The 16367-nt window shown below is 44.3% G+C and overlaps 1 protein-coding gene across 2 annotated transcripts in view; it reads left to right on the top strand.

Annotated features, from left to right (window-relative positions):
- The first annotated feature begins 1300 nt into the window (after nt 1-1300).
- Nucleotides 1301-16367, top strand: part of Crebbp (CREB binding protein) — a 134179-nt gene continuing 119112 nt past the window's right edge. For both annotated transcript variants that reach the window (XM_058579383.1, XM_046444143.2), the window contains exon 1: nt 1301-1460. In XM_058579383.1, the coding sequence (XP_058435366.1) occupies nt 1376-1460 (85 nt within the window). In that variant the 5' untranslated portion in view covers nt 1301-1375. The remainder of the gene's footprint in view (nt 1461-16367) is intronic.

The raw sequence follows: 16367 nt of genomic DNA, 5'->3' as shown, positions 1-16367 counted from the left end.
CGCCCTGTAACTTCTTCCCATCGTGCCCTTGGAGAAGTTGCTCTGCTCCTTCCTGCCTCAGTTTCCCCATCTGTAACTCTGGTCGGCCGCCCCGAGGCTGGCCTGTAACCTGTAGAGGCCACTCCGCTGGCATGCAACGAGAAGTGGCACGGCCTGGCCTGGGTCCTTCCTCGGCGGTCCCGCCCGATGTCACCGTGGAGGATCGCGGACAGGGACGCGAGGAGCCGGAGCAGGGGCAGAACGCGACAGCTAGGTCCCGGGCGGCGCCGACTCCGCGCCTGGGGGCCTCGCCTGCCGCCTGGCCGTCCTCCAGTCTCAAGCCGGGCCCCGGGATAGCCGTCAGAACAAAAGTGGTGACTCGCATGGCGTTTGGCGTCCCGCAGGCCCGGCCCCCGCGCGGCAGCCAGCCGCCCCACGCACGGCAGCCGCGCCTTCGGCTCTTCCGCCCGAACGCGCTCGGCTCTTTCCGCCGCAGCCGGCGCAGGTGGAGGGGGCGGGGCGGGGGCTGTGCGTGGTGACGCCGCGGGGGGGTGACGCACCGGCGTGCCCCGCCCCCTCCCCCTCCCCGTTCAGGCTCTGGAAAGAGAAGAAAAAAAACTTTCTTTTTTTTTTAATTGAGGAATCAACAGCCGCCATCTTGTCGCGGACCCGACCGGGGCTTCGAGCGCGATCTACTCGGCCCCGCCGGTCCCGGGCCCCACAACCGCCCGCGCACCCCGCTCCGCCCGGCCGGCCCGTTCCGCCCGGCCCTCGGCGCCCGCCCCGGCGGCCCCGCTCGCCTCTCGGCTCGGCCTCCCGGAGCCCGGCGGCGGCCGCGGCGGCGGCGGCGGCGGCGGCGGCGGCGGCGCGGGGTGGGGGGGCCGCGGCGCGGCGGCGGCTCCGCTCGGCGCATTGTTTTTCCTCACGGCGGCGGCAGGCCGCGGGCCGGCAGCGGAGCCCGGAGCCCCCCGGGCGTCGGGCCGCGGACTGGTTCATTAAGTGGGGCGCGGGGGGGTAGTGAGGCGGCGGCGGCGGCACCATGTTCCCGGGCGCCGTCTGAGCCGCCGGGCCGGGCGCCGTCGCTGCCAGCCGGGCCCGGGGGGGCGGCCGGGCCGCCGGGGCGCCCCCGCCGCGGAGTGTCGCGCTCGGGAGGCGGGCAGGGCATGAGGGGGCCGCGGCCGGCGGCGGCGGCGGCGGCGGCGGCGGCCGGGGGCGGGCGGTGAGCGCTGCGGGGCGCTGTTGCTGAGGCTGAGATTTGGCCGCCGCCTCCCCCACCCGGCCTGCGCCCTCCTCGGCCGGCCCGCGCTCCCGCGCCCCGCGCCCCGCGCCCCGGCTCGCAGCCGCCGCGACCCCCGCCCGGCCCTGCGCTCGGGGCTGCTTCCGCGAGCGGGCGAAGATGGCCGAGAACTTGCTGGACGGACCGCCCAACCCCAAACGAGCCAAACTCAGCTCGCCCGGCTTCTCAGCGAATGACAGCACAGGTGAGCGGGGGCCGGCGCGCTGTCAGCGCCCGCCGCGGGCGGGCCGGGAGGGCTGCGGCGCCGCTGACGTGCGGGTCGGGCCGCAGTCGCGGGGCTCCGCAGCCTTCTCGAGTGGACTGGGAAGTTTCTTGGAATGTGCGCCTTGGAACGCGCTGAGCAGTTATTTTGAAAACTTTTTCTGGGGGGGGGTCACCTAGTTGTTCCTTTTCCAAAACCCCAAACTCGGTTAGCAAGATGTCATCAAAGTGTCTGCGGTGTGTTTCATTTACATATCTAACTTTAAAACAAAGTTGGCACATTTTTAAATCCCTCCGGACTTCAGTCTGCCTTTGATCTTGCGTTGCATTTACCATATCGATATAAAAAAAATGTTAAGAAATGTAAGGATTCTGATTTTTCAAGAAATCAGCAGTATACCGACCGAGTCATCTTTTTTCCCCCCTCATGAAGCAGCTTCCTTAGAAACTTTCTTGGAGAATGATATCAGGTGTGCAAGCGTGCTCAGTTCATTCAGTCCCTCCGAGTTGCTCTGGGCTGGTTCCTGGGAACGTTACCAGCGAGTCCTGCTTCCTCTTCGAAGCTCTCCTCTGCGGTGGAAACTAGGCGCTGTTGCGAACGCTGCCATCTCAGCGCAGCCTGGCTCCTCCAGCGCAGTCTTATAGTGGTGGCATCCGAAAATCAGTTTCTGATGAATGGGTCCAAATTGAATTGCATTGCTGCCTTCAGATTCGTGCTAGACACAGCTGTTCAATTTGTGAAACTATTTCTGTGACTGGCCACTAATGTATTCAAAAATCTATTTCTACTTTTGAAACAAAACTGGAATTTTGTGGCTTCAGTGTGACTACAGTTCCTGGAATCCAGCTGTGAAAGGTGTCATGTAATATCAAGTTAATGTAGAAATGAGGAAAATGATTTTTTAAAAAAATTAGTCTAAAGGAGATTCTTGTTGAATTAAAATTTGTTCACCAGTGGGAAGGAGTAATGACTCTCAAGTGTAAAAGTCACTGATAATGCTTTTCTTTTTAACTGGTTAAAAAGTTGAGTTTGACTTTAATTTTATAAAATCAACTTACTGATGTGAGAAGTATGGAAAAACAATAGGTAAAATGCTTTTCTGCAGAACAGATTTCATTTGCTTCTTTAATCGCACCATGTTTGAGTAAAAAGTCGTCAATTATGTGAAATGTAGATAATACTAGGCAAGTTCTTGTACTTACTGTATACATCAAGCCGTTTCCAAGATGGAGCCCCAAAGATGGCCTTTTAGGGGTAGTTTTTGAGCTATCAGCTATTAGTGTGCTGCTAATCATAGTAGAGGTTATCAGAAATGACTTTCCACAGTTAACCACTTTTCCCCCCTTCCTTTCCAGTTTTGAGCCCCGAAAGTTACAGAGCAATCTTATTTCCAGATGAGAAACAAAAAGTAACCATTTTTAATGGCTCTAATTTAAATCATCCCAAAACTAAAATGATCATGTTTAAATTGAGTCCTTGGTTACATATAAATCCCCATCACATTATCATGAAAGGGTGTGTTGTGGACTCCTGAGCACCTTAAACAAGGGGAAATCTTCAGGAGTAACTAGTAGTCTAATATATCCAGTAATGAGATGGACCGAGATCTTAAGGATGCATATTAAGCAAATAAAGGCTTAAGTATTTATATTAAATACATTGAAAGGAGTGAAGGTGTTTGGTTAGTTGGGACAGAGAGGCCTAAGAAAACATTCTTGAGGGACTTAACCTTTTTTTTAGTGAGAAGATGTCTTGGGCTTCCAGGAGTATATTGAGCCGGGTGGAGCAAGATGTGTGTCTTGCACACATGATCAAATTTGAGGGAGGGGAGCTCTGTGCCTGGGAAGAGATGCAGGGTTGGAAGGAGAGGGAGATGGCAGCCTTGGAGCCTTATAAACAGGAGTAACATGGACTTTTGTGAGGAGTAACATGGACTTTTGTGAGGACTGGCCTGTGAATCCCTTGGTACTCCTTAAGTGCGACCACAGGGATGGTAGTAAGCCTAAGAGCGTGACTCTGATTGTGGAGCTTACCAGCCAGGGCACTGCCTGCAGTGTACTCTAGTAGGGCTAAGTGGCATCTGAGTGATGAATGCCATTGTCACTAGTGACCGACAGTAGTCACCACTGAAGGCTGGGGAGAGCTTGTGAAGAATATGTGGAAAGAGGGAATGTGCTCCAGAGGAGAGTAGCAAGAGAAAGAAGGAGAAGCAGTACTTGCCATGCCACTAAAGCAGCAGCTCTGGAGTGGCAGAGTTTCATGGTATCAGATGTTGATGAAGTAGCATTTTTTAGTTGTACATTGGAGTCTTAAACAGTGTCCCAGATGCAATTTTCCTTTTCTTGGCACCCTTTAATAAGAAATGAGGACTTTGTTACCCATACTATGTAGTTGGTTGTATATTTTAGAAAATTTTTTCTTTAACATGTCCAAATTAAAACAACGAACCAGTGTATTTCAGCAGCAGGGATTCATGATGAATAGGGTAAGAGAAATAAATGAGCAAGTGATAGACTTTTTTCTTTCTTCTTTTTTTGGTCAACTTTATTGTGGCAAAATTTGTACAAGTAAACGATTAAAAAGTTTTAAAAATTATTTTGTGAAAACGCAACATAGGTATATTTCATCCTATCCTAAAGAGTTGTAAATACATTTTATAATGTGAATGCTCTTTTGAAAACATTTAAGTTTTTTTAAGAGATGGGGTCTTGCTATGTTGTCCAGCTGGCTTGGAACTCTTGGGCTTGAATGATCCTCCTATCTCAGCCTCCCAAATAACTGGGACCACTCTGCACCAGACCATGAATCCCTTTAAATGCAATAAAGAAATGTATTGAAAGAAAACTTGTGGTGGATACGATTACCAACCCACACATCTTTTACAGCCAGATGACAATCTTGGTTGCCTGTGCAGTACTTTACATATTGGAGTGCTTTCTCCCTGTCATCTCTCTGTGATCCTCACTCCATCCTGGCGGGTAGGGGGAAAGAAGAAATTACTACTGCTATTTTCTAGGTGAGGATCCTGGTTTCAGAGAGGTGATCTGCCTAAAGCTATAGGAAGGGTCAAAATCAGAACCTAGATTGTTAAAGAATTCTGTATATTTAATTTGTAATTCTACATCTGTAAACATTGAATTTGCTTGAATCACAAACCCACGAGACTCTGGTATTTGGCAAGTTTCAGTACCATCACTCTAGTCAGTTAATTAAAACCCTGTGGGGAAAGTTTATAACTGGCTATGGTGGAGGGGGAGTAGGGTGTGTTTTTCCTAGCATGGATCCCCTTTTCTTCTGGTTCAGGTGTTGTCCTCCATTTGAATCATGAGGGCTCACACACCTATTTACTGCAGGGGATAATTGAGAAATACTAAAGTTGTTTTACCTCATCGCTAAGTCCTGGATGAATAGGAAGAAAAAGCTTTTATGGAGACTTTTGAGGGCCAGGATTTCTCATGATTTTGCCTCATATGCCCCAGTAAATTCCACCTTTATGTATATGTAGAAAGCACCAATCAGAAATAAAAAGATCTTAGAGTAGAGGGAGGAGGGGTGGGAAAAGCTGGGGTCATCGGATGAAATGGAGTAAATCAGATTCCATGTATGTAGGATTTTGTCAAAATGAACCTACTTAATATGTAAAACTGTCATGCTCTAATAAAAAGGTGGAGGGAACTTTTTAATAACTTGGCAAGGTGGAGAATGCCTGTGGCTCCACTGGAAGCCCCTCACAGGTTAAGGCCAGTCAGTGTGAAGCATGCCAGGGGGGGCCTCAGACAGAGCAGAAGATGGGTATCACTCCTCGTTTAACCTTCGGAGTTGATTCTGATTCCTAAACATAATTGAAAATGATTGGCTTAATCCTGCAGTCAGAAGTTGATGCTTAGATCTTTAGCCTGTGTTTTTACACTTTTAAAATCTGCGGTTACAATTGTGTTTTAAAGTATGTCTTTACTTGGGCCTCTACAAGTGCTGACTTTGTATTTTTACTTAATGTGTTTGAAAACAAAATTGTTAATGGTTTGGCTGAAGTGTGCTTACTTTGTTTAGATGAAATGTACCTTATTATGAGTTTGTAAAGACTAGGAAAGCTTTCCAGTCTAGTTCTTGGGGTCACATTAGTGAGGGCACCACCTCTTTATCTTACTGCAGCCAGCACTTGGAGTGTGTTCCAGAAAATTAGAGGGGATGTTAAGAGGTGTTTCTCCAAAAAAAGGCTTTGTGCTCAGAGGCTGTTGGTTCTATCTGAGGGCTGTAGTGTGGACTTTCCAGAGCCTTCATGTGCTGGGGGCGCTGAGGGACTAGAGTTTACACCATTCACAAACCTTGTTATCAATAGAATCCCTTTTTATGCTGGGCACGGTGGCTCACTCCTGTAATCCCAGCAGCTTGGAGGCTGAGACAGGAGTATCATGAGATCAAAGTTAGCCTCAGTAATGGTGAGGTACAAAGCAACTTAGTGAGATCCTGTCTCTAAATAAAATACAAAATAGGGCTGGGGATGTGGCTCAGTGGTTGAGTGTCCCTGAGTTCAATCCCTGGTATCCCCCCCACCCACCCAAAAAAGAAAAAACAAAACCCAACTTTTTAAATGTAATATGTGGACCAGCTAACTTTTTCTGTAAAGCACATATTTTCAGCTCTGTGGGCCATCTGGTCTCTTGTTGCAACTACTGTACATTGCCATTTTGGCAAGAAAATAGCCATAGATAGTGTGTAAATGAATGGGCATAGCTGTGCCTTTCTATGACATCCAGGGGATTTGGCCATGACCTCACTTGATAACCTTGATGTGATGGTGGGACTCACCCATTTGAGAGCTCTGGGCTATGCTCTGAGCCCATGCTGTGTGCTGGCCCTGACACTCACCAGGAGGTGAAGCCAGGGGGCAGCAGGGTGAGATGAACAGTTTGGAGTTTAGTAGGATCCTCTTCCTCTGTCCCTCTTGTTTCTCTTTAACAGTTTTATACATCATTTAAGATCAAGTAAGTTTAACAAAAAGCTAGGTAACTTCGTAAACAGATATCTTTTGGTTCTTTGCTGACCATTTTGCTTTTTGCTGATCCCAGTGGCCTCTACAGTATTCTCATTCTGTGCTGTGGTTGGCTAGTGTTTGGGGTGGGTCACATCAGGTCTTTGAGCCTCGGTTTTCTCAGCTGTAAAATGGAGATCATAATGATTTCCATATCAAAGGGCATCTGAGGGTGGACTGTGGTGGTGTCTGGAAGAGGCCTGATCTGGATCTAGCATTTGCAGTTACCAGGAAAAGTGGGTGTGCCTTGTCATTGCCTGACTTGCTAGGAGTGCTGGCCCAATGGAACTGAGACCTGTTGGTTAGTAATTCTAGAAACAGCAACAATAGTCTTGTGTGCACGTCCACAGAGGCCCTTTTGCAGGCACATATGTTGTGTAGCCTGTTACCAGACACACAGCCAGGAATTCTGTAATCAGTGCCGCTGATTTTGCCTCCATTTTTAGTGTGTGTGTTTTTTTAAGTGTGTGTGTGTGTGTGTTGCTGGGGTTTGAACCCATGGCCATGTGAATTTGAGGTGAGCACTCTACCAACTGAGCTATGCCCCCAGTTTTTTTTTTTTTTAAGTGAGAACATGATAGCCATGAAATTTTAAAATTAGAAAAAACTTAAGTGTGTCATGTGTTCTGAGAATACTTAATAATTCTGAAACATATTCCATGGACTATTTAAGCAATAAATGAATATCTGATTCTGTTTCTTGCTGTATATATTATAATTCAATTTGAGGTACACATTGGGCAATAGCAGCGTACCAGAGGATTTTGGTAGATTCCCTTCAGTAGCTTAGAACATTATTAATAAGACTTTGAGGCAAAACTTGAGAAAAGAATGTAAAACACACTCAGGTGGGGCAATCCAAAGAGTGTTGTATTTGTTTCCTGCAGAAGTCTAGGGCTGGGGCCCAGATTGGGGCAGTACCCTGGAGTTGGGGGCCTTGAGTAGTTTGGTTCCCTTCCCCTCTCTGCTGCCTCCCCAGCCTCTTCTGCTATGCAGGCACGCATTTGGGTAAACCTGCTTGTCTTCTTGGCCTCCTAGGTTGGGAATAGCATCCTGGACCTGACAGTCTTGTGTCCTTGGATGTCACTACAGGTTCTGACCCTTGTCTAAGTCCTCTTCTAGTTGTCCCAGTCAGTCTCTGGGAAACCTTCACACTCCTGGGCATGCTCTCTGGCTTCAGCACACATGTCCTGTGCTACCTTCAGGCCACTAAGGCCTTTCCCTCTGTGTGTATCCCTTCTTTTCTGAATACATCCGTCTTCCATGGGCTTTGGTGTGGCCTATCCACAGCTCCTGCTTCAAGTGGGGGAAGAGATCTACCCTCCTCATTCTGTATTAAGCTTGGTGTTCAAGAGAACTCTGACATTGATTGGGAAGTGTAAGCATTGCACAAGTACCCCACAGGTAATAAGCTTTCACATATTTCACTTTCTCTGGGGAGTGCTGGAAGAGGGATCACAGGGTCCTGTAGAAGCTTCCTGGAGTAGGCAGTCTTGCATTTGAGTTTGGACTTTCTTGAAGGGGTCTGGGTATTGTCTGAGTGTGGCACTTACAGAGGTGCGGGGAAGATGTGGAAGTAAGCAAGGTGACCCTTGCCCTTGTTAAAGTTCTTAGACAATGTGGAGAATGACTGTTGCTAACCTTTGAAAACTGCCTTCAGGGTATTTATTTTCTGGTTCTAAATTTAGGAAGCAAGACTATTTTTGAGCTGTGTTAAAAGTTGAATTCCTTTTTAAACTTACCCTTAAGTATATTGGCTATTGGCCTCTGTGATGTGTCCCCCTCCCTATGTTTCATGTACATTAATCAAAGGAGTGTTTAGTCCAGCCATTTCCAAGAACAGTAAAATTTAGTGGTGAATACTTGTTCTTGAGTACCTCTGCCTCCCTCCCTCCCTCCTCTCAGCTCTGGGTTTCCATCTGCTACTGTTTGGAAATGTCTTAATTTGCTAGTCTTTCTAATATACCTTATCGTATTCCTTACTGGATAGTAGATATTTTCTGGATCTTCACCTCAATCAGCCTTTTGAACTTAAATAATCTGTAATCATAGAAAATGAGCTGTTTAACGGGGTTGTACAATTCTGTTACAGCACAAGTTCTTTTTATAGTATTTAAGCTTCCCCTCCTCCCCATAACTAGCTAGGATTTTTCTTACTAAAACTGCACCACCTGTACATGTCTTAACTTTTAGTTAGACTCTCCAGTGAAATATCAAGAAAAATAAGCTGCTCTTCTTTATGACAGCCTGTGGAGACGGCTTGTACAACATTTCGGCAGAGCGGATTTTGGTCTTTGATTACAAACTGAATGATGACTCTCGGGAACTACAGGAATCTAATAATTAGGGTTTGCTTTAACAATTATGGACTATAAGAGCTTGACCCAATTCCTTTGGATTAAAATATTTTGAGTATTTGTCACCTGATTAAAAGTAGAACCTTGTAAGCATGACTCAGAGTTGAAGGAAATGTCAGTGCTTTTTATACTGGGAGCACACAGTGTGATACTCGGGAAGGAGCCCTAGCTTCAGCTCATTGGACGCACAAGCTGAGCTCCCAGCCTACTCACTCATGACTGGGGCTAAAGCTTTCACCTCTGAGTTTTGAGGGACAAGGGGTACTTGTACTTGGATATGTGTGTGGGAGGGGGGATGAGAGAGAGAGGTTTCTGCTGCTGTACTCCACTTCTTCCTTCTTCGATTAACTTTGTGTGTGTTGGGCTACTATGGTGCATGGCATACTGCCTGTTGAGACAGCCATTATTATTGTTTAGTTGTGTGGGAAAATATCAGACATCACCTACTTTTCAGGCCAGTGAGGATTGGAATGATATAGGTGAGGACCTAAGCCAGAGCCAGACCTGCAGAAGCTTCTTACTGAAACAGTAAATAGGAAGGTGTTGCTTCTGCTTCTTTTGCTTCTAGTACCAGGTCTATTGCAGTTTCAGTTTCCAGTTTGCAAAAGAATGAATTAAGAGCTGGATTCAGGAATCCTACAAAATTGGTAATAGTTTGATTTACTTTGATTAGTCTGTGTTGGCAGTGCAGCTATTCTTCATAGCAAATTGAAATCTTAACTAAATGTAACTTTTTCTAGTTGTTGTTTCATAACAAGGACTTGATTTATTTTAGGTTAGACCTTAGAGTGAAAGAAAAAGCAAGTACAGAGAAATGATAAAAATTATCTTTCTTTTTAGAAAGCAGAGTCAGAGGAGAGAATGGCTTTGGGATCACTGTCCAGTTTGGTCAGGTTGACTGGTTGAAAGGAGTGCCAGTGAGACTTCATTCCTCTTTGGTTTGGCTCCCACTAATTCCAAGAGGAATGGATTCAGCTCTAGGCTGTGTTGAGAATTTCCTTTTCCTACAAACTCTATAATGGGAAGTTCTTTCAAAGGAGATTATTCTTTTTTCCATTCTCCTAGATATTATAGGTGTGGTCCTTTATATTTTTTACTAGTAGAAATTATCCCAGTGTGGACAAAGAATTTCCCTCCTGACTTGTATCTTTATACTTAATCTTAAACCTTTAGTAAGTAACTTTTATTGGAAATAAACTGGATGCATAAAATATTGATAGTTTTTCTGTGTTGTTTGGTCTTCCTTTACTGTTGTGGGAGTTGGATTTTGTTCGAAGAGCAGGACCTATCTTTCAAAATAGTTGAACTTATCTTGAAACATCTTCAGGGAATCATTCAAATGATAGAAGGAGAAGTCAGTGTTCTAGTTCTCACTGATAACTTTCTTAGTCTCCGGTATGTGAGGAAAAAGCATTCCTTCTCAACAGCCAGAGAAGATCTGGGCATTTCTCTTGTTTGAGAGATGACACTGGTGATAATCTCTAGGTCCTCACTGTCTAGTAGAACTGTCTGTGACAGTGGACATATTCTCTGTCTGCACCACCGAAGACTGGAATGATGAGCCACGTTTGGCGTTGTTAATTAAAATGTGCCTGGTATTCTATAGGGACTAAATTTTTTTTCTTATATCTTTATTTTGTTTATTTATTATTATGTAGTTCTGAGGACTGAACCCAGTGCTTCACATGTGCAAGGTAAGCGCTCCACCACTGAGCCACAACTCCAGCCCCAGAGACTAAATTTTAAATTTAAAAATATTTTAATTAAGTAAATAGCCCCATGTGAATAGTGACTACTGTAATAGTACAATTCTAAGTACATGTGCTTCTCCTGTTAGTTGAATTTTTACTCTAAGATAATTATGACCTGCAGGAATAATAATAAATGCTCCTTTTAAAAGGACCATCTTTTAAAAACGGAAGACACTTTCAGAAATATTTATAGCTTTAGTTACTCTCTTCATGGGTTATCCACTCAGAAGATATTTTGCAAGAAGACTTTTGTGTGTGTGTGTGTGTGTGTGTTCGCGCTAGGGATTAGAATCCAGGGCCTCGTGCATGTGAGGCAAGCACTCTACCAATTGAGCTATATCCCCAGCCTCAGAAAATATTTTGTAGATAGTTGTATGGGCCCTGATGATCTAGTGGGGACATCACAGACCTGAACTCTGCCTTCTTGTGGTTGGGGGAAAGAGTTCCTGGGAAGCCAAGTATAACCAGGTGTGACTTCAGAGGGGAGGCACTGAGCATGGCAGTGTACAGGACAGCGACTGAGCCTGTGGGAGAGACCTCTTGGGCCTAAGGATGAAGAGGAGATGGCAGGTGGTACTTCTCTAGGCATAGGGAATGGCATAATTAGCAAGTGTGAAGGTTTGGAGGTGTAACCTCTGGATTGTTGTTTTAATAGTTTTTGTGAACACCGGTTTTGCTTTTTGTTTATATTCTTTGGGCCACCAAAATTTAGGTAACTTCCTGTTGCCTCTGTGAGGATAGAGACTGCCCTGGGGGAGTTGTTTGGGCCTGGGATCCAGTATCAATTCTACTGCTTCATTATTTCATTCAACAAATATTTCAGTGTGTATTATATGCAGGTCATTCTGTTGGGTTGTGGTGATAACAGTGGTGACAAAAGCTTCTCTTGCCTCATGGAACTCAGAATTTAGTGGTGTGGTCAGGCAGCTTGCCAGTCCCCACCAGTGACTATCATTCAAACTGAGGTCATTGTCTGACCAGTGGAGCTGGGTGTTTCAGGTGGGTGGGCAACTTGACAGAGGGGGAACATGGGAACTGATTTTAGGAGGCAGGTTGGGCATCTGGAGATGAGGTAAGATTAACAGGAGCCTTGGATGTCAAACCAGGGAGTCTAGGTCTTTTAGGGCTTAAAGAACAATACTGTTTTTTGAAATACTGACCTTGCCCAAAGTGACTGGGGAGATGCTATCATGATTTTTTTGTTTTCCTAGACATATGGATCAGCTTTTCCCAAAGTCCACTTTTCCATCCAAGCTCAGATCTGCAGAAGATTGACAACTGCCTCTCTACCCCTAATCCCATTTTGGGGAGGAAAAGAGCCACATGAAAGCAGCTCAAGAATCAGAATTCGTGGTTATATTGAAGATGTTATGGAATTTTGGTACAGATAGATTTTTTTTTTTAAAGAGATAGAGAGAGAGAATTTTTTAATATTTATTTTTTAGTTCTCGGCGGACACAACATCTTTGTTTGTATGTGGTGCTGAGGATCGAACCTGGGCTGCACCCATGCCAGGCGAGCGTGCTACCGCTTGAGCCATATCCCCAGCCCCCAGATAGATTTTTTTAAGGTTAAAAGTTATTTTTGAACAGATAATGTATTTATATGGTTCAAAATTAAAAACAACAAAAAAACAGACTTGGTGAAAAGCCTTCCTCCTGTGTCTCTGGAATCACCTACCCATAGCAGCCTGCCTCAACTTTGCTTAGATCTCATTCTAAGAGATGTGCTATGCATCACTAAGCAAATATAGTCTCTCTATACTCTTTTTTTTTTTTTAATCTTTATTTCACTTATTTATTCTTATGTGGTGCTGAGGATTGAACCCAGGGTCTCGCACATGTGAGGCGAGTGCTCTACCGCTGAGCCACAACCCCAGCCCCTCCAAATACTCTTTACCCAAGAAGCTTATATGTGATGTTCTACACAAGTGCATTTTGCACTGATAGATACCCTAGTACTATTAGAAGTATTAATATCAGGGCTGGGGTTGTGGCTCAGCGGTAGAGCGCTTGCCTAGTACGTGCGAGGAGCTGGGTTCGATCCTCAGCACCACATAAAAATCAACAAATAAAATAAAGGTATTGTGCCCAACTATAACTAAAAAAAATTTTAAAAAAAGTATTAATATCAGAAGAGTGGACTTTATTCTAAATCTTACTTTAATGGTAAAGTGTTTTGGTGCTATACTTAGATAAATAAAATGATTTTACTGTTTGTACTATGTAAATAGGAAGAATTGAAGGTTAAAAAAAAGCTAATTTCATGTCATCTTAGATGTTAGGGGTTTTGTTACTGGTATCAAAATGTATATCATGCAGCCAGTTCACACTAGTGGTGTGTTTATGGTTTCTCAGTTCCTGGAAAAGATTCTTAAAATCTGGCTTATTAGTTGATATACAGATATCTATAGCTTAACAGCCTACACCAAGCAGAGTGAAAAACAGTTTCTTACTTGGTGGGCCTTGGAAGAACATTCACATTAACCGCACAGCTTTCATTAATTTAGTAATTAATCTTAAAATTGTTAACACTGAAGATGACCCCAAAATCTTGTTAAAGAAAAGGGTGAATAAAAACAAGAACCTTTTCCAGGGGTAAGAAGATGTATGCTAATGTGTATGCAGTGTAAAAAGTTTTCAGATAACAAGCTCTAGATATTTTTAGGGAATTGAGGAACTGGGGATTTGGGACTTCTCTTTCATTTTATATTCTTGCAAGTGCTTTTTTAAAAAAACCAAAATCTGGGCTGGGGATATAGTTCAGTGGTAGAATGCTTGCCTCTCATAGAATGCTTGCCTCTTGTGTGTGGGTGTGTCCAATCTCCAGCATTTAAAACACACACAAACCTAATGAAAATCTAGTTAAAAACTAATCCAAATCAGAACATCCTTTTTGAATATGTACATGTATGAGTATTTGTATTTTTGATTAGGAGAATCTGTGACATGGTGACAGCAGAGTTTTAATAAATTCCTGTTGCAAACCTTGAAAGAAAGTACAGATTACCTGAGAGGTGCCATTCAGAGATATGAAAATGTGATTGTGTTTTTTTGTTATGTCCAGTTATCCAGTTCTCACTTCCTTTGTTACAAGATCATTTTTTTTTTTTTTAAATGGTTCTGGGAATTTGCGCTATACCACCATCCCTTTTAATTTTTTGAGACAGAGTCTCACTGAGATTCCCAGGCTGGCCTTTCAAGCTTAAAATCTTCTAGCCTCAGGCTCCTGGATAAGCTCCATTTTTAACAGTTTTTTTTTTTTTTAATTTTTTTAGTTGTAGGTGGACACAACAATACCTTTATGTGGTGCTGAGGAATCGAACCCAGGGCCTCATACGTGTGAGGCAAGCGCTCTGCCACTGAGCCACAATCCCAGACCCTAACAATCTTTTACAAAAAGGTTTTTCATTGATGTGCTGGAAACTACAAGTCTTGACAGCTAACCACTGTTTCTTGGAGTATTTTGAAATGATGTCAGATTTCTGAAGGTGAGAAACACTCATTCTGCTACTACTTTGGGTACAAAATGTTACATGTAGATTGTCATATTCCTTTAGAAAAAAACAAAGTCCGTCTTTAAAGTGCTTTTTCTTTTCCAGCCTTCTAAGCTTGTGTGAACACCAGAAATATTTTTTAAAATATTTTTTAGTTGTAGATGGACTCAATATATTTATTTATTTTTATGTGGTGCTGAGATGGAACCCAGTGCTTCATGCATGAGAGGCATGTGCTCTATCACTGAGCTACAATCCCAGCCCACTAGTATTGAACCCATTTCAAATTTTAACCTCAAACTGCAAACGCTCCCACTGGAAACTGGAGCACATGGGACTATTCCAGATGTTCTCACCAGGTGCTGAAACTTAATAATCTGGGCCCAGGCACCCCAGAGTAGGGGCTGCCTTTAAAAACAACAGTTTCACTTACTACTTAGTAGTTAACTCACATGGCTCAATAATTGTAGGGCAGATGTTGAGAGCCTCCCTCCCTCTTACCTTGTTTTCCCAGGTCACGCAGGGACTAGTTTATGCTCCCTACCAGTGTAGACCTGTGTTCTAGCACATACTTGTTGTGTTCCCTTTCTTTCCTCTTCCTGCCTTTTCCTTGCAAACTGAGGTAGCTTACTGTGCACATGGCCTTAGATGTTGGCATGGGGAGAACTTTGTGTCTTTATACAGTTGCCTAGTGTTCTGTTGTACGAGTTTGTGCCATCACTGATTTTATCTGCTTCACTGATGGATATTTAGGTAACTTCCAGTCTTGTCCTCCCTCAAGCAGTGCTATAATAAGTAGCCCTGTGAAGTTAAGTACACGTGTATATAACAGTTCCTAGAAATGGGTCTCATGGTTAAAAGGCATATACATTTGTAAATTTTTTGGTACTGGGGATTGAATTCGGGGGGCACTGAGCCACATTTGACCACTGAGCCACATACCCATCCCTGTTTTGTATTTTATTTAGAGACAAGGTCTCACTGAATTGCGTATGCCTTGTTGGTGATGAGGCTGGCTTTGAACTTGTGATCCTCCTGTTTCAGTCTCCTGAGCTGCTGGGGTGACAGGCCTGCGCCACTGCGCCCAGCAACATTTGTAATTTTACCAAACTTTCCTCCAAAAAGTTTCCTTGTATGTTGGCAGTCTTAAAAGTAGCACACCTGTGCCCAATATAAGAATCATTGGAGGTTTTATGTTTTCTTTATTAACATAGTCTAGTAATTAGTGCTTACCCTGGGGGTTTTTCATCATTAGCTATGCAGTCTTTTCTGATTTATCTTTAGTGGGATGCTTTTGAACTTAAGGCATTGTTTTTCTTTTTTTTTTGGGCTTCCAAATAGTGCACACGTTTTCTTACACTGTCACCTAAGTTTACTTTCATGCCCAGAATGCACTTTTCCCCTTCTCCTGACTTGGTGTTGCTGCCTGCCTGTTATAGCTCACAAGCATTTGGCCCAAGGACCTGATCCACCAGGTCTGCTTGCTTGTCCTGATGTGTGGCCAGGGCATCCGAGGTCTGGGGCTTGCTCTGAGGGTTGGATCCTAGCTCAGCCTTTCCTTTCCAGGACTGTTCTTGCCAAAATAATCCTTTCCCCAACAGTTTACTAATTGCAGAGTAGGCAGGCAGCTGGTAATAGTGCCTCATTGGGGTCTTGGTGCCCCTCTCAGCCATGGTCAAGAGAGAACAATGAGCCCCTTTCTACTGTTCCGGCCCTAAACAGTTGAGATAATTTGTAGGGACTGCAAGGTCATTTACTATGACAGCCACCCTCTGGTTCCATCCTAGTACCTGTGAGGCTTTTTTCCATCCTTTAAACTTAAGTTGTTGCAGCTGAGAATGGCACTTCCCCTCTGATTTCTTGGTGTGCAGAATGAAGATAGGAGGCTCACTGCATATCCAGGATGGCATGGTTTAGGTCCATTACAACAGAGCACTTTCAGTTGGGTCCATTTTGGATTCTTGAATGAAAGATGAACTGTCAGCATTCATTGAAGCGAGGTTTCCTAGTACCTGATGCAGAGTGGCCAGGAAGCCCATATGACAATGAAAAAACAAAATACTGAAGTTCTGATGGTAAGTGATCATGTGAAGTAGAGTTTACCTTTACCTTTTCACAAGTCAAATGATTCTTGAAAACTGTAAAAGTGTGTCTTTTGATAAATCAGGTATTTCCCCTGACTTACATTTTAGTTCCTGTAATTTAAAAAGATTGAAATATACTTGCTAGGCAGGTTTTCATGTGAGCACCCCT

Source organism: Marmota monax, unplaced genomic scaffold (assembly GCF_021218885.2).
Source record: "Marmota monax isolate L192 unplaced genomic scaffold, Marmota_monax_Labrador192_F-V1.1 WCK01_AAM20220418_F8-fsc00035, whole genome shotgun sequence".
NCBI lineage: Eukaryota > Metazoa > Chordata > Mammalia > Rodentia > Sciuridae > Marmota > Marmota monax.
This window is presented reverse-complemented; position numbering and strand designations above follow the sequence as displayed.